Source organism: Schistocerca piceifrons, chromosome 3 (assembly GCF_021461385.2).
Source record: "Schistocerca piceifrons isolate TAMUIC-IGC-003096 chromosome 3, iqSchPice1.1, whole genome shotgun sequence".
In the NCBI taxonomy this organism is placed as follows: Eukaryota; Metazoa; Arthropoda; class Insecta; order Orthoptera; family Acrididae; genus Schistocerca; species Schistocerca piceifrons.
Genome location: NC_060140.1, coordinates 495778523 through 495797332, shown reverse-complemented (window position 1 = coordinate 495797332; position 18810 = coordinate 495778523). Strand labels below are relative to the sequence as shown.

The following is an 18810-nucleotide window of genomic DNA, read 5'->3' as shown; positions in this document are numbered from 1 at the left end:
TGGAGGAGCATCTTCATTACCCCTGCAGAATGCGACTGAGAACTGTCTTGAAGAAGAAAACGCAAGACAGTTATGTAATGTTGGCTGCATAGCTTCAGGCGAAATTTCTCACCAGGCCCTCGTACTTGGCGGGAGACACTATTGTTCTAGGTATCCTTATGTACTCCCTGTGTGCTCAGAACTAAAAAGAACGACGTAAAGCGATCCTCGGGCATACTAGAGACACTGCCCAACACACTTGGGCAAAACTTCATCGCATTTTCTCTGTGGTTTCCATTTCGTGACCGATTGTTCCTTACTTTCCGAATAACCCTCGTATATAGATGTAGATGAAGTGATAGGTGTAGCATCCACAAAGGCGCTGTAAACCGTACACAACAGCGGAAAAAGGGGCAGATGGACAGCCGGCACTCGCGTGTAGCGTGATGGTGCCCTCTTCGGTCAGCGGCTGCACCTCCACGGGCGCAGTACACAGACTGCTCGCCGACTCACTCCAGCAGACTCTCCCGAGACTCCGCTCCAGAGGACGATGCTTCCAGTTCCTCCTCGATCACAGATAACGTCAGCGACACAGCACTCACAGCAAACCTTCTCTGCAACGTCTCAGGCTTCAAAACCCGAACATAAATCCCTAGGCACAGACCTCACTTTTATATTCATTATAACTAAGAAACTTATTACCAAATTATTCGCACTGTGCCGGCCGCGGTGTCCATGCGGTTCTAGGCGCTGTAGTCCGGAACCGCGCGACTGCTACGGTCGTAGGTTCAAATCCTGCCTCGGGCATGGATGTGTGTGATGTCCTTAGGTTAGTTAGGTTTAAGTAGTTCTAAGTTCTAGGGGACTGATGACCTCAGATGTTAAGTCCCATAGTGCTCAGAGCCATTTGAACCATTTTTATTCTCACTGTATTGTTGAAGAGCCTACATATTACCTTGAAATATGAAAATACCACTGCTGCTGGATTCGCTCACATGTTAAATACATTATTTATTTCGTAAATTAAAATACCGTAGCGTAAACTTTAGTCTTTTCGCCATCCTTGACACCACTACTTCGCCAGACGTAGCACAGGGTGTATTGCGTACCACTACCACGTAGAAGGCTGATTGGGGATCTGAATTTGCACCCCAGAAACGTCCTTCCAGTGTCTCAACTATGGCGGATTTGCTTTGCATGAGTTACTGTAAAGTGTGAGCAGTCCAGTAACTGGAAGGTAATTTCAGCTGTATTTACACGAAAGTGTTATCATCAGAAGACAGGAGAGAATGAAATCTGACAGATCATTCTTCTAAGTCTCTGATCGGATTAATACACATAAGAATCCAGTGAATAACTGAGGAGATACTTTGAACTATCGATTAACGTGAAAGTTTGACCGTGATCATGTTCTACTAATAGAAACAAATTTCGACAAGGAAATCGTTCCGAAAGAAAACATAACTTTTAGAGGGGAGAACTGTGTAACAAATCCTCCCAACGAACAACTTATTCCACTTCTATTCTCTGCTCATTCGAATTTCGAATAGTGAGTATAAAACAATCCAATCACACACTAAAGTACAAAACAAATAGGGCTACCACGTAACTCGATTAATCCACAACAAACTCAAATGAAATAATTTAGAGGTAATTAACACAGTCACCAGCACAGTTGGGCAATATCCGTTCAGTATCTGAACGATAATGAGAACAGCAATGATCATGCATCTGTTTAAGTGCACTTGTGACAACAGTAGGTTCGTACACACGTTTTTGACAACACAACACAGAAAAAAATAAAAATGAAAAAGTATTAGCAATCACTTTGAGTCGTTAATAAATTAAATACATAATCTCTGCGTAACCTCACAGTAACGTTTACTTACATGCACAAAGTTTCTGGAATTTGCAAGCGAAACACATTGTAATATTGTAACTAACTGAAAACTACTCAGATGACTAAACAATTGCCGCGCTGGATTAGCCGACCGGCCTGAGGCGCTGCAGTCATGGACCGTGCGGCTGACCCCGGCGGAGGATCGAGTCCTCCCTCGGACATGGGTGTGTGTGTGTGCGTGTGTGTGTGTGTGTGTGTGTGTGTGTGTGTGTGTGTGTGTGTTTGCCCTTAGGATAATTTAGCTTAAGTAGTGTGTAAGCTTAGACACCGATGACCTTAGCAGTTAAGTCCCATAAGATTTCACACACATTTGAACATTTTTTAACTAAACAATTTTTGACCTTCCACATTCGCAGTGCTACAGATAACATACTTTGACAATTGACATAAAATGAAATGCGTAAAAATTAGTGGTTTCAGGTAAATGTTGATTTGCCAGTAATATGGTATTTAAATAGATATTACTTTTTCTTCATTTTAGTTTAAAAGAATGAATTTTGCCTCTGATTATTATTATTACTGTAGAGCAGAACAGTTAATTTACCGAGGCATCTTGAATAATCACTTTCATTTATGCTTTCAGATCAACAAGGAGACAAACTTGCATTATTACTCTTTCTTAGTAATGTTGATTTGGTTATAAGCAACGACACTCGGATATTTAATGACAGGAATGGATCTGGAACTTATGTGTGTGACAATGACACAGACTGGAAAACTGAAGTCGTATGTACAACACTTACTATTGAAATAAAGTTCACTTGAAATCACTAACGTGAACGGAAATAAATCTTACAGTTCTTCTTTGGTGTTGAGATGCTACCCTCGACAATGCCCCTGTTGCTCCTGTGTAGTGTGCACACTTCAGTTTGTAATGACCACTTATAGAGGCAGGACTTTGATGTTCCTGAAGACTTGTGCATCTGCCCACATTTGTCATCCCCTTCTGCCACACAGTTCACAAATTCACATTACATAGGGTTGATTTACCACTGTACACGCAACTCGCTCGTCCACTCACTCTCGTGTCTGATACTGCAGTCCTTCTACTGAGCGCTCGCTATGTCATCATATTACTTGAATTGGGGCGCACGAGAAATACGGGCCCCCACAACGAACTTATGACGTCACACTAGTCGCCTTGTCCGCCATACTTCGCGAAAGCTCGGCTCCGTGGAGGGGGCATGGAAAATTAATATGTCAATGAAAAGGTAGCCGCTAAAAGTCTTAACTTTGTTGTGTGCTTCCGAGACCTCGCGCGCCTTTATCTGCACAGTTAAGATACGTTAATCTTGCCTGAAATAGTTACTCGCCCCCCGCCGCAGACAGCTGATGGCATTCGTAAGATCTGCAGTGTCTCGCACCGTGGCTACCTTCCTCATGTCACTCACTGACAAACAATACTATAGTTCCCCAAACGTCCCTAACGGCATTAACCCAATAAAAGTACATCATGTTACAGAAATAATTTACATAGGTTACAAAAACACATTTCATTTTCAATTTAAAAATGATATTTTAGGTTTCTAGGATAGATAATCACATAATATTTGCTGTATACAAAACTGAAAAATAGTTTTGGGTGGCACTTCTGTATTATAGTCCCACAACCTTATGAGAAAAGTACTCAAGAAGAAACTATAGTCCGCAGCTCGTGGTCGTGCGGTAGCGTCCTCGCTTCCCACGCCCAGGTTCCCGGGTTCGATTCCCGGCGGAGTCAGGGATTTTCTCTGCCTCGTGATGACTGGGTGTTATGTGATGTCCTTAGGTTAGTTAGGTTTAAGTAGTTCTAAGTTCTAGGGGACTGACGGCCATAGATGTTAAGTCCCATAGTGCTCCGAGCCATTTGAACCAAGCCAAGAAACTCTAATGTTGTGTTTGGTAATAGCAAGAGGACTAAAGAAAAATCTGAACACTTCCTCAATATTTAGTAATGTACAGGACGCCCATGTGTGATATGGGAGGAATGGGCCAGAAGGCTGTCAGAAGCTATTAAATGTCATAAATACTCAGATAATAGTGACTGCGCTTATTGCTGTTTAGGTTTACCAAGGGATCCACGAGGAAGGATGTGGTAATACCATACGCTAGTCACATGGGCGATAGGGGAGGGTGCCTGAAAGCTAAAAGATTTTAGCACGAGCTGAGTAGCAGAGAAAGGTGCAAGCGTATTTTATAAGAGATAAAGATGCAAACGAAAAGTTGGAATACAAGAGAAAAAGTGATAAACTGCCTGAGCCACGCACAAGAGGGTGTCAGTCAGAAGCGTCTCCGCAGACAAAGGATACAGTCATCCACATGGCCTCTCCCTCGCCTCCTGATTGGCTATTCAAGGGATGCTGGGCTATTTCGTGCCTCGGTACGAGCTTTGTACTGCCCTCAGATTCAGCATTTACGTAGTGCCACGCGTAGCTGGTTTGAACGACTAGGTTCTGAATGTAAAACCTCAGCGACATAGAAAGAAAATAAAAATTATTAATTTCTTGACATCCACTTTGCGACTGACAACTAGGATAGCAACCAGGGTAGCTTACAGTATGTTTTTAAAAATATAATATCAAAAGAGATGTATGGAAGTCTGTGACGCTTAAAGGCTAAAGTACGTAGGAGACGGGAAATGCAACGCTGTCTGACCGAAAGTATCCACATTAATATGTGGTGTGTCCTCCTTTAGCCTTTATGCTAACTTGGCCTCTGCTGGAGTCACTTTCAATGGGATGTCTGAATATCTGTGCGAGAATGAAAGCGCATTCTTCCTCAAGAGTCGAAACCGGGAAAGATAGTAACGATGGAATCCGGGATGTGGGAAAAAGCTGACGTTCTATTAAGGGTGTTCCGCGACTCCGGGTGGGTAAGTCCCTTTCAGGAATTTTACTTCCCACAAATCACTGTCTCCATAGATGCCGCTTTTTGACAGGATGTGTTGCCATGCCCATACAAACAATTATTGTCACTGAACTTTTCCTCACTTCACGCAGTACACAATGCTGTAAGACCTTTTTAAATTAAACAAACGTTCTTACCATTCAACGTTTTTATTATTCTTGTCTACATATGTGTTGCCTTCAGCCACTGGAGAGCTCCGAACTGAAGTTTGCAACATGTCGGTGTGTAACATAACTAAGCCGGTCCGTGAGAAACAATGTGATGTAATCAAGTTTCGAATTCGAAGAGTTCGTCCACACGTGGAGCACCATCTACTTCAGCATGACAACGCTAGACCCACACGAGCACCTCAACATCTCCAACTGTCCGACGCCTTTGGTTCCCATCATCGATCATGTTCCATACAATCCCGACTGGCGCGGTAGCCGTGCGGTTCTAGGCGCTGCAGTCCGGAACCGCGGGACTGCTACGGTCGCAGGTTCGAATCCTGCCTCGGGCATTGATGTGTGTGATGTCCTTAGGTTAGTTAGGTTTAGGTAGTTCTAAGTTCTAGGGGACTGATGACCTAAGATGTTAAGTCCCGTAGTGCTCAGAGCCATTTGAACCAGCCAATCCCGACTGGACCCCATCTGATTTTGTACTGTTTCCAAAACTTGAACTGATTCGACGACTTCAGTTCGACAGCGTGAAGCGGTGCAAGCAGATGTGAGGTAGTGGCTCCATCAACAACGTCAAACATTCTATAGCGAAGGTATCAACAAAGCGTTCTGTCGTTGGGGGAAACGTATTCCTCGCCAGGGTGTCTATGTTGAGAAATAAATATATAGACATGCAATGACAGTGTTGCTCAAACCGAAACTTCTTACAGAAACGAGAAAATAGTGGTTGTCCAATCAAGCATAAAAATATGGGTACCATATCGCACATATAGATATGTTAATGAGTCGAAAGATCATCTGACTATAACAGAAAGAAGCAATCACCATAACAGTCACATTATTGGCTGAAATGGCTCTGAGCACTATGGGACTTAACATCCGAGGTCTTCAGTCCCCTAGAACGCAGAACTACTTAAACCTAACTAACCTAACGGAATCACACACATCCATGCCGGAGGCAGGATTCGAACATGCGACTGTAGCGGTCGCGCGGTTCCAGACTGAAGCGCCTAGAACCGCTCGCATTATTTTATTAATGTAAAACTTCAACACATGAATTATTCACTAATATACTGAATAAACATTTAATAACTAGGCAAGGGATTATAACTGAACGAACTGACTTCGGCACAGGTGGATAGGCACGATAAAAGCGTAGTTGTGAGAGTATTTCGCTATACGACCAGTGACTGCGGGAGTGGTTAGTTGATTACGCAAAGAACAGAGAAAAATAGATACGAATACCACTGAGATCACCATAATGTATGTTGAAAGCAACTTGCTGACTGCGAAACGTTAAAATAATGGACTTGGCTCTGAAGGGGTTTAAATATCATCGCATCGCTGCTGCACTGGTGTTTCCAACAATGAGCCATGTTACCAATCTTGTGTAGCGTGAATGCAGCGGTGGTTGCGGATGGAGATACTGAATGCAATTCGCCCTCTGTATTCAGAGCAAAAATGGAGACACCCCTCTATATGACAGTAAGGCTCATCTCATCAGTTGTCGGGTAACAAGTCGTTACTCCATGATCTCACAGTGCCAAGTCCTTACTCTTCCGTAGTCTAGCAACAAGAACTGAAACTAGGCTATTTCTCTCAGAGAAGGACTCTCACCTGGAAACGGTGGCTGAAACTGCGGCTTCCAAGAGAGAATGCCCGACAAAGCGGGAATTCGACAGGAAATGTGCACCAATAGAAGTGCTTGTTTCTAACAGTTTAAACGTAATGGTCTTCGGTTTTATGGCTGCTTAGACAACAACTTCCCTCGCAGTGGCCTCTGAAAAGCGAACTTGGTTAGATGTTTACCTTTTGAAGGAATTCGGTGAACATTGCTATATTTTTCGCAGATAGCGGTCTCTGTGAACCGCCCAAAGTGCAAGGGATAGGGGATGCAAATGCTGCCTGTTTATGGGCAGGACATAGTGGATCGCAGCAGTATCCAGCGGTGGTTGCAGAGGTTTAAAGAAGGTGATTTCTCTCTACTAGACAATCCACGATGCGGTAGACCATCGACAGCAGTGAGTGATATGAATCAGGAGACAATTTATCAAATCATCCAAAATTACAGATGTGTGACGACACGACAGCTTGCTGAAATGACTCGTTTGTCACAGTGTAGTGTGGTATCGCTGGTACAGTCACTAGGGTACAGAAAAATCTGTGAATGTTGAGTGCCTAGATGATTGACAAGAGAAATGAAAACGATGAGGAAGAATGTATGCAAGGGTCTCATGAAGGCTTTACTGAAGAGTGGAAACAGTGTTTTGACGGCGTCATTACCCAGGATGAAACGTGGTAGTTTTTGTCCAAACCTGAGAGTAAAACCCAATCCATGGAATGGCGTCATCCGGGTTCCCCTCGGAAGAAGAAACCAAGACTTTCACGAACAACAGGCCGAAAGGTGATGGCCTCCCTCTTCTGGGATCAGTGTGGTGTCATTTTCATTGACTTTTTGGAACCTGGGTCCACAATTAACCGAGACTGTTACTGTTTGTCACTGGACAAGCTGCGATGTGCCATCAAGACCTACAGACCACAGCTTCAGGGTCAGCTCATTAGACTACACCATGACAATACCAAACCCCATACAGCCCTTATGACGCAGGAGAAAATCAGGAAAATGGGTTGGAAAATCGTTCCTCATCCTTCCTACAGTCCAGACCTGGCTCCGTCTGATTTTTACCTCTTTGGCCGTCTGAAGGACCACCTGCGCGGTAAAACATTTGATAGTGAGAGAGACCTTACTTCCTGTGTCAAGCGATGATGTAAAAGTCAATCCCCAGAATCTTACCAAAGTGCATTTACATCGTGGAAAGAACATTGGGCCAGATGCGTCACAGCCGATTGAGGCTACATTGAGTAGACTCAATGTATAGCTAAATTTTCCAAGTAAGTTTACAAAAAATTTCATCCTCCTCCTGCAAAAAATAAAAAAAAATAGAGACGACTGTACAAAACGTATTGAACGCCCTTTGTAGATTTGCTGCTCGGGTGAAATCCAGTGATTAGTCCACGTTCGAAGTCACAGAGCTCTTCTGATCGACTCGTTCGGCTGTTACTGCTTCTCTGCTGGCAAAGCAGTACTTCCCATCTCCTTTTATACTGAACGGTCCACCTGTTGTGACATCTGCATAGGATTCTTTTGATCAGATAGTATATCTACAAAAAGCAGTTGTCTATAATTAAAGAAGAAAATCAATAGAGAATAGTACTAAGGTCTCTAAGGCAGTGGTGCAGTTTAAAACTAACGTATTGGTAGCATGTTTGTCTAAAACCGCCGTTGTAGAACGGTGCACCAAGTCCCGTGCTGGTAGCGATTCGGCCCAAGAGGCAACACGTTCTTTGAGCGCATTGTTACAGGCAACGAAAGCCGGAGGAAGACACTCGAGCACCCACCCTATAGTCCTGAACTCGTCCCATACTATAATCACGCCTTCGGTCCCTTAAAAAGGGGCTTGAAGGGGCGACGTTTCCTGTCGGAAGAGGATGTGTAACAGGCAGTTACGGACTTCTTCACGCAGCAGGACACGGTGTTTGGCCAAACGGGTACATTCAATCTGTTGTGTCCGTAGGATGATTGATCCAATGCTCACGGCAATTTTCCCTGATAGGCGTACCGATTCTGGACTGTACAGTCTTCTAACGGAAACTTTCTGATCGCCCCTTATATCAGTCACACCTAAAGGAAACGAAAGCTGAAATTTTAAATTTACCATTTGAGAACATACCGCCGTTTGAGTCTCGTACAGATTCCCGTAGGGAGGACGTGGTGATAGACATCCCTGGGGTTGTGAAGCAGCTGAATGGGTTGAAAATAAATAAATCGCCAGGTCCTGATGGGATTCCAATACGGTTTTACAGAGAGTACTCTACTGCATTGGCTCCTTACTCAGCTTGCATTTATCGCGTATCTCTTGCCCAACGTAAAGTCCCGAGCGACTGGAAAAAAGCGTAGGTGACGCCTGTATATAAGAAGGGTAGAAGGATGGATCCTCAAAATTACAGACCAGTATCCTGAACATCGGTTTGTCGCAGGATTCTCGAATATTCTTTGAGACAGAGAAGTTGCTGTCCATGCATCAGCACGGCTTTAGAAAGTATCGCTCCTGTGAAGCGCAACTCGCCCTTTTTTCACATGATATCTTGCGAACCATGGATGAAGGGTATCAGACGGATGCCATATTCCTTGACTTCCGGAAAGCGTTTGACTCGGTGCCCCACTGCAGACTCCTAACTAAGGTACGAGCATATGGGATTGGTTCCCAAGTATGTGAGTGGCTCGAAGACTTCTTAAGTAATAGAACCCAGTACGTTGTCCTCGATTGTGAGTGTTCATCGGAGGTGAGGGTATCATCTGGAGTGCCCCAGGGATGTGTGGTAGGTCCGCTGTTGTTTTCTATCTACATAAATGGTCTTTTGGATAGGGTGGGTAGCAATGTGCGGCTGTTTGCTGATGATGCTGTGGTGTACGGGAAGGTGTCGTCATTGAGTGACTGTAGGAGGATACAAGATGACTTGGACAGGATTTGTGATTGGTGTAAAGAATGGCAGCTAACTCTAAATATAGATAAGTGTAAATTAGTTCAGATGAATAGGAAAAAGAATCCAGTAATGTTTGAATACTCCATTAGTAGTGTAGCGCTTGACACAGTCGCGTCGATTAAACGCTTAGACGTAACATTACAGAGCGATATGAAATGGGACAAGCATATAACGGCAGTTGTGGGGAAGATGGATAGTCGTCTTCGGTTCATTGGTAGAATTTTGGGAAGATGTGGTTCATCTGTAAAGGAGACCGCTTATAAAACACTAATACGACCTATTCTTGAGTACTGCTCGAGTGTTTGGGATCCCTATCAGGTCGAATTAGGGAGGACATAGAAGCAATTCAGAGGCGAGCTGCTAGATTTGTTAGTGGTAGGTTTGATCATCATGCGAGTGATATGGAAATGCTTCAGGAACTCGGGCGGGAGTCTCTAGAGGAAAGGAGGCATTCTTTTCGTGAATCCCTACTGAGGAAATTTAGAGAACCAGCATAGGAGGCTGGCTGCAGTACGATTTTATTGCCGCCAACTTACATTTCGCTGAAAGACCACAAAGATAAGATACAAGAGATTAGGGCTCGTACAGAGGCATATAGGCAGTCATTTTTCCCTCGTTCTGTTTGGGAGTGGAACAGGGAGAGAAGTTGCTAGTTGTGGTACGAGGTACCCTCCGCCACGCACCGTATGGTGGATTGCGGAGTATGGATGTAGATGTAGAGGAGGTCTGACACAAATCCCCGTGTCCAATAGGTGAATGTTTCATGAATAGACGACATTACTATATATTTTTCTGCATAAGCGCCGGCCGGAGTGGCCGTGCGGTTCTAGGTGCTACAGTCTGGGACCGCGAGGCCGCTACGGTCGCAGGTTCGAATCCTGCCTCGGGCATGGATGTGTGTGATGTCCTTAGGTTAGTTAGGTTTAAGTAGTTCTAAGTTCTAGGGGACTGATGACCTCAGATGTTGAGTCCCATAGTGCTCAGAGCCATTTGAACCATTTTTTTCTCCATAAGCGTTTCTTCTGATATAACTTATTGCGATGAGACCAGTTCTCTTTGTTGTTCTACAGGTGTACCGCTGGGTCGCACATATTATGTGACATCAATGTAATTCTACTACGTACGCCTTTTAGCTAAGTACTGTGTAACCGTACACGGTCACACGCAGTGCTGATCCCTTTAATGTACGAAACTGCTGTTTCGTCACTTTTTTATATGACTTGTGAAGATTTTCTGGTGTATCTGGAACAAAACGAAGACGATCGTGATTTGTAACTTTTCTTCGTTTAATCCTGTGAACTGAAACTAGAGTAAACTGAACTGTTATTCTTTATAAGTCGTGTATGTGTCTTGTAATCCTAAACAACGCAAGTGATGTAATCACTGAAACGCTATCTGATATATGAGTCGCCAAAACTCAAAAACATACAACTGTACTTTAATAAACTTCAGTCATACTAATTAGAAAAAAAACTGTGAACTGATTAAGGTGTCCTGTGAAACTGTATTGTGCAGTACAGTGAGTAGCACTACAAGTCTCACGTCACAATACGTGACTTACAATTTCAACAAACAGGCTAACAGAATAAAATGTTACATAAAGTACCAGCCGAACTTTGATAGAATAAATAAGTGAAACATTTCTGCTAAGATCTCCTGTGATTTTAAGTATTGAATCCTACTAAGCACATTTTCAAAACACGTGAATGTAACACTGCACTGTGATAATAAGTCTCCCTGCATGTGAAATGAAATTTGAAATAACCTTTACCTATAATGAATCTGAGATGAATATTGAAAAACAAAACTGGCTGTAAATAATCTAACTGTAACCTGACAGTGCTTTAACACTGCCCTTAACAAATTTTTATGGCATACCTGTGGTAATGAAAACTCGGTGCTGCTGAAAGTGATGAATACTGTATGCAGCGCAGCAGCAAGCGAGCCAAAAGGAAATAAAAAGCGTTGAACAGTGAAAAGCAAGGACATGCAACGATTCAAAGAACCTTATGCTTCGATCTTACCGTATTCTGCAAGGTGCAGTGAGGCGACACAAATAATCATAAACTATGAGATTCCTTCCTGAGAAGACGGCGGTTGAATTTGAATTTGCTAAATGATTGAAAGTAACTGACCTTTAAAAATCTGTACATCAGAAACTGAAACTCATTGTCTGAGTATTACAACCATAATTACTAAAATTTATCTTCTGTAATAAATACGCGAGTGCTACGGTCGCAGGTTCGAATCCTGCCTCGGGCATGGATGTGTGTGATGTCCTTAGGTTAGTTATGTTTAAGTAGTTCTAAGTTCTAGGGGTCTGATGACCACAGATATTAAGTCCCATAGAGCTCAGAGCCATTTGAACCATTTTTTTTGTAATAAATATTTCTCTGACGTGATTAATTTCTGAAAACGGTAATGGAGTGGTAAAATCTGTAACCTCAAAATGCAAGCCATGTGAACTGACAACTTTTCTTACTCTCGTCTGAACAGTGGACTAAGTAACTCAAACCATTAATATAAAGACTCCACTGAAACTTTCCGTTTTTCAAGCACATCACAATTACGCGCAAGCAAGCAATGCAGCAATAGCTTTACCTCATAATCTTCACTTGCCCAATTAACCTGCAGGCTATTTCAGTCCGCTCAGTAGCACTGCCAATAGCCGACTCTCTCACCAGCTTAGCTTCGGATGCTTAACGTAAAGACAATGCTACTAGCAAACAAAGATCACAGTGCTTGCACTCGAAACCTTTGTGGCATAACGTACCAACCACCGAAAACTACTATTTGAAAAATTTTCAGAATACACATGTGAAGTATGGGAAATAGAATGAAAATGCAGCTTACATCACTTTTCTCGAATAACAAATATAAGCTAGAAGCCTTACAGATTGTGATACGGTAACCAGCCCAACGGGCATTTATTGTTGTGAATTAATTCCAAACTAACTATGGATTTTAAGAAAATATTGAAATAAAAACGAATTTTTAATATGTCTCGTTTCTAAATTGGACTAAAAAGTATTAAGTAATTTCTCCTAGTCCCATAAGACACCGAACCCCATACATATAGTCCCGAAAATGAGTGATTGCGAATTTTTAAAAGCTATGAAAATACTTGTAATACCTGAAACGAGAAACGTAGGGTGCGTGCAGTAAATAATAGTAAGGAGGCGAAAAATTCATGCATCAATTATGTACTGCGTAGAACCACGTTTAGCCGGCCGGTGTGGCCGAGCGGTTCTAGGCGCTTCAATCTGGAGCCGCGCGACCGCTACGGTCGCAGGTTCGTACCCTGCCTCGGCCCTGGATGTGTGTGATGTCCTTAGGTTAGTTAGGTTTAAGTAGTTCTAAGTTCTAGGGAACTGATGCCCTCAGATGTTAAGTCTCATAGTGTTCTGAGCCATTTGAACCATTTGACACCACGTTTTTCACTTTAAATCTTACATGTATCGTCATAGATATTAAAAACTCAGTCGTAAGTTTTCAGAATTAGGAATGTGCATTGGACTAGGAGAAACTGTTTTATACTTTTTAGTCCGGTTAAAAAAAGTGGTATATTAAAACTGATTTTAATTTTTACAATTATTTGCTGCTTTTTAGTATTGTGTGCGTGAAAATTTCAGTCGATTCCAAATATTTTGATGAGATTTCAACAGACACATGAGATAAAAAATGTTCAAATGTGTGTGAAATCTTACGGGAATTAACTGCTAAGGTCATCAGTCCCTAAGCTTACACACTACTTAACCTAAATTATCCTAAGGACAAACACACAGACACCCATGCCCGAGGGAGGACTCGAACCTCCGTAGGGACCAGCCGGACATGAGATAAATTATACGTTTATTTCAGTTTCTCTTCACCTGAGTCACACAATAGCCAACGGCCTTGCCGCAGTGGTAACAACGGTTCCCGTCAGATCACCAGAGTTAAGCGCTGTCGGGCTGGGCTAGCACATGGATGGGTGACCATCCCGTCTGCCGAGCGCTGTTGGCAAGCGGAATGCACTCAGCCCTCGTGAGGCAAACTAAGGAGCTACTTGATTCAGAAGTGGCTGCTTCGGTCTCGTACACTGACATAAGGCCGGGAGAGCGGTGTGCTGATCACATGCCCCTCCATATCCGTATCAGTGACGCTTGTGGGCTGAAGATGACAAGGCGGCCGGTCCGTACCGTTGGGTCTTCCGAGGCCTGTTCCGACAGAGTTAAGTTTGAGTCACACAATATATTGCTTCATTGCTTTATTCTACGTAAATCTCGCGAGAACACCGTGAAGGGAAAAATTAGCGAGATTCGACCTTACACGGAGGCATCACAGCCGTTCTTCCCGCGAACCAGTCGCGATGGAAACAGGGAAAATGGAAATTGGCAGTGGTATATAAAGTGCTCTCCGCCAATCACCAGACAAGAAAAACGAGTTAATATCGCTTCGTCTTCCAGTTCTGAGGTATGTTGAAAGGTTGAAGTCTCTATGTTATCGAACAGTTAGTTTAAAATCAGTTGCAAAATTTGTACCGAACAGAAAAGAAAGCGACTTAATGAAAACGTGAAGATGATTTTTCCTTCAGCTAAAAGAAAAACCTATTTTCTCTTAACACGAACAAGTGAATTTTCCAACAGTATGGAAGAAATGAGAAAAACGCTACCTCTCGTAATTACAACGTGTGTTGTAAGTGATCTGAGAGATGGCGGGTTCAAGTTAATATTTGTGTAGCAAAGAGAGATGAGTATTTTAATGGATAGGCATCAGTCGTAAGTGACTTTCCTCTATGTTCCCGTATTTTTGTTAATGGCACCACACTCGGAGTCATGAAAATCAAAGTCTTGCTTGTCAGAAATTACGCTCTACACTTGAGAACAAATGTACTGTGGATATTAGCATATTTTTTTCTGTGTAAACTGTAATTACACCTGCCAACGGAAATATCATAGAATTGTACTGTGACATATAGCAGTATGCCAGGATAGGAATAAACTCTGTGCGCACCTGTAGTAATCACCGAGCCAAGGTGTCCACGGTCAGTCGAGAGAGAAAGGCCGTCTATCTTATGAAGCCAGGCCATCCCTGATTTAAAGTTTACAGTCCATGCTGCCGGAAAATAAACCGCTGCCACCAGTATCTCCCCCATAGGAAGCGGACGAGGTCTGGCGGTGTTTTTTAATTTCCTGCCTGCAAGAACTGAAGCGCACCCCAATGCACCATTAAAACTCACATAGAGAGAGAGAGAGAGAGAGAGAGAGAGACAGACAGACAGAGAGACAGATTTTGTGTACTCACGCTTATTGTATCCTGTTTGTGTTGTTTCACCGATTGGCTGATATATTAGTAATTCTGCCGCCGTCCGGACCAGCTGAAAAAAAAAATCCTCCTGCGATAATTAAAATTTTTTATTCACTATGAGATTACTACTCGGAGAACTCATCGTAGCCGGTTGAAACTGAAACGCAAAAGCTGTGGCTAGCATTACAGCAATAAGCACTACGGACCAATTAAAACGCATTACGCTTTTTCTTTTACTTTTTTATCCGACAAAGATATTAACTACTTTTTCGAGATACATTCGTTTTGAACCTTAACATAATGTCGTCTGTACGTTAATGAATGTCGTGGAAACACAGTGGAGTAGATGAGGTTGCATAATGTGCACATATACAGATGGCGGTAGTATCGCGTACACAAGGTAAAACAAGGCAGTGCATTGGCGGAGCTGTCATTTGCACACAGGTGATCCATGTAAGAAGGTTTTCTACGTGATTATAGCCGCTCGACGGGAATTAACAGACTCTGAACGCGAAATGGTAGTGGGAGCTAGGCGCATGGGACATTCCATTTGGGAAGTCGTTAAGGAATTCAATATTTCGAGACCCACAGTGTCAAGAATGTTTCGAAAATATCAAATTTCAGACGTTATCTCTCAGCACGGACAGCGCAGTAGCCGACAGCCTTCACTTGACGTCCGAGAGCAGTGGCGTATGCTTAGAATTGTCAGCGCTAACAGACAAGCCTGAAATAACGGCATAAATCAATATGCGAAGAACGACGTACGTATCCGTTAGGACAGTGTGGTGAAATTGGCGTTAATAGACTAATACAGCAGACGACCGATGCGAGTGCCTTTTCTAACAGCACGACATCATTGTAGCACCACTCGTGACCATATCGGCTGGACCATAGACGACTGGAAAGCCGTGGGCTGGCAGACGAGGTCCGATTTCAGTTGGTGAGAGGTCATGGTAGGGTTCGAGTGGCATGCAGATCCCCCCAAGCCATGGACTCAAGCTGTCTACAAGGGACTGTATGTTGGTGGTGGCCCCATAACAGAAGAATTTGTGGGAAGTATTCCGATTTCTTCACTTGGCACTCGATTTTCTGACGTCCATAGCTCCACTCACTATCTCCAAATGACAAAACGTCAATGCAATGGATTGGGTCCTTTGGTCCAAATGAGCAGATCATTGACTGGAAATGGTTATGTTCGGCTACTTGGAGACCATTTGCAGCCATTCATGGACTTCACGTTTCCAAAAAAAGATGGAAATTTTATGGATGACAATGCGCCATTTCACCGGACCACAGTGTTCGGGATCGGTTTGAAGAACATTCTGGACAGTTCGAGCGAATGATTTGGGCACCCAGATCGTCCGACTTGATTCCCGTTGAACATGTATGGGACATAATCGGGAAGTCAGTTCGTGCACAAAATCCTGCACTGACAACAGCGTGGCTCAAAATTTCTTCAGGGGATTTCCAACGACTTGTTGACTCCATGCCAAGACGAGTTGCTGCACTACGCCGGGGAAAAGGAGATTCGACACGATCTTATAATTTCGCTACCCCCCCCCCCCCCCCATTCCGTAGAAGTGCAGTGAGTGTTGTACTGCCACAACATTTGCTAACTCTGGTAGAAATTACTTCAATCGTTAGAGAGATCTTGCTCCCATTCCCCTTCCCTGCTCCCATCCCTGTTGATGAAACATCTTCGGGATTGTCACCAACGATCCAAGCGATACCGTAAATTATGGATTCGATACTAATGTCTGGCGTCATCGAATATTTTTACATTTCATGGCTTCCCATCCCAATCCTCACTCCTGGGGGTGGTAGGAGTATACTACCCCTACAATATTTTGGTCCAAATAATTACACAAATAATAAGTCATCTGTACATACTGTCCGAAAAAACCCAACAAATTATTCAAATGGCTCTGAGCACAATTGGACTTAACTTCTGAGGTCATCAGTCCCCTAGAACTTAGAACTACTTAAACCTAACTAACCTAAGGACATCACACACATCCATGCCCGAGGCAGGATTCAAACCTGCGACCGTAGCGGTCACGCGGCTCCAGAGTGTAGCGCCTAGAACCGCTCGGCCACTCCGGCCGGCAAAAAATCCAACACCCTCAAGGACTGTGTTCAGTGGCACCACTATGTTTGCATACTAAGGGGTTCTAGCTTTAGTTATTCTTCTGTCGTGGTCTTCGATGACCAGATGGCGCGCACGGGGTCTGTCTGTGACGCTCTGCAGGCAGTAATTGCGCTAGTCCACAAGCATATCCCAACATGTACACCTGTTGGACAGGTTTAGCCATTTTAACGGGGTCGCGTTGTGGGTCTGCAGGAAGTTGAGTGGACGTTTCGACGTACTGCTGTACGTGTTAGGCGCGGTGTGTCGGTGGCATGATGAAGCTCTCAGCAGTGGTCTGTGGAACATTCCCACACTAATAGACCAGGTTCTTTCCATCCGCATAGTACTCGTACAGACGCAGTTTAAGATCGACCCACTGTGCGAGCAGCGGTGGCAGACCGAACAGCATCCAGGGACGAAATCCGTTACATGTTGAACCTACTGAGTCATCAGGGATCGCTGGGAACTGCCTGCTTGCAGCAGGATTAAGATTATGTGTGCCTCTGGCCAGGCTATCATTGACACCACGATACCACCAAGCATGGCTAGATTGGTGTCGTGAAAGTGTTGACTGGAAAGTGAAACGGCGCTTTGGTGTCTTCAGCGACGAGAGTAGGTTCTGTCTGTACGCAGGTGGTAGACGTTCACGTGTATGGTGTGGACCTGGTGAGCGGCGTATTCTAGAGTGCACTCACCCAAGACAGGTTCCAACGCTGGCTTTAAAATGTGGGGCGGCATCAGTTACAACTCGTGGTCACATTTGATGTGTCTGCACGGTGAATTAACGTCTGCCCGCTACTTTGCACAGGCTGTTACCAGCTTGTGCTATTTCCATTTCTTCTGTGACCCAATGTGTTCTTCGTAACGTACAGCAACTGCCCTGTCCAGCAAAATCACTTGGTCTCTCGCCAATCGACATGTTGGACACGATGAAGGGGGAATTAACTAGTTCTCCAGGACTTGTAAGACCCTTTTACCAACTGAAACAAAAGGTGGTAGATGCTAGGGACAATCTACTGCAGGATGCAGTTCAATACCTTTGTAATCGTTTGATTCGCCGCCAAAGGGGGCTATACTGTATTATTGATACGACAGTTTGAGCACCCATTACCGTGACGTGTGTGCTTCATTTGGTCTGACTATGTTATCATCTACTACAACAATATGAACTATCTGCCACCTCACTTGTCAATAAAACAGGTTTGTCCTTGAGAATGTTGCATTTTTTCGCGTTAGTGTATAAAATTTGGTTGAAATTGATTCATACGTTCCAGAGTATGCTTTTATGTCATCCCTTCTACATCTACATTTACATTTATACTCCGCAAGCCACCCAACGGTGTGTGGTGGAGGGCACTTTACGTGCCACTGCCATTACCTCCCTTTCCTGTTCCAGTCGCGTATGCTTCGCGGGAAGAACGACTGCTGGAAAGCCTCCGTGCGCGCTCGAATCTCTCTAATTTTAACATTCATGATCTTCTCGGGAGGTATAAGTAGGGGGAAGCAATATATTCTATACCTCATCCAGAAACGCACCCTCTCGAAACCTGGACAGAAAGCTAAACCGCGATGCAGAGCGCCTCTCTTGCAGAGTCTGCCACTTCAGTTTGCTAAACATCTCCGTAACGCTATCACGCTTACCAAATAATCCTGTGACGAAACGCGGCGCTCTTCTTTGGATCTTCTCTATCTCCTATGTCAACCCGACCTGGTACGGATCCCACACTGATGAGCAATACTCAAGTATAGGTCGAACGAGTGTTTTGTAAGCCACCTCCTTTGTTGATGGACTACATTTTCTAAGGACTCTCCCAATGAATCTCAACCTGGCACCCGGTAGGTGGAAAGATCACAGTTTGTCACATTTGCCAGTTCTCGAGTACGCTGAAGTGGATTATAATGGATTAACGCGTTTAAATGATCTT

General features: G+C 43.8%; 1 protein-coding gene across 1 annotated transcript in view; it reads right to left on the bottom strand.

Annotated features, from left to right (window-relative positions):
• LOC124788774 (lipase member H-like) overlaps positions 1–18810 on the bottom strand; it is a 480664-nt gene that overhangs the window by 439890 nt on the left and 21964 nt on the right. The window contains exon 2 of the mRNA XM_047256057.1: positions 493–631. Within this exon, the coding sequence (XP_047112013.1) occupies positions 493–631 (139 nt within the window). The remainder of the gene's footprint in view (positions 1–492; positions 632–18810) is intronic.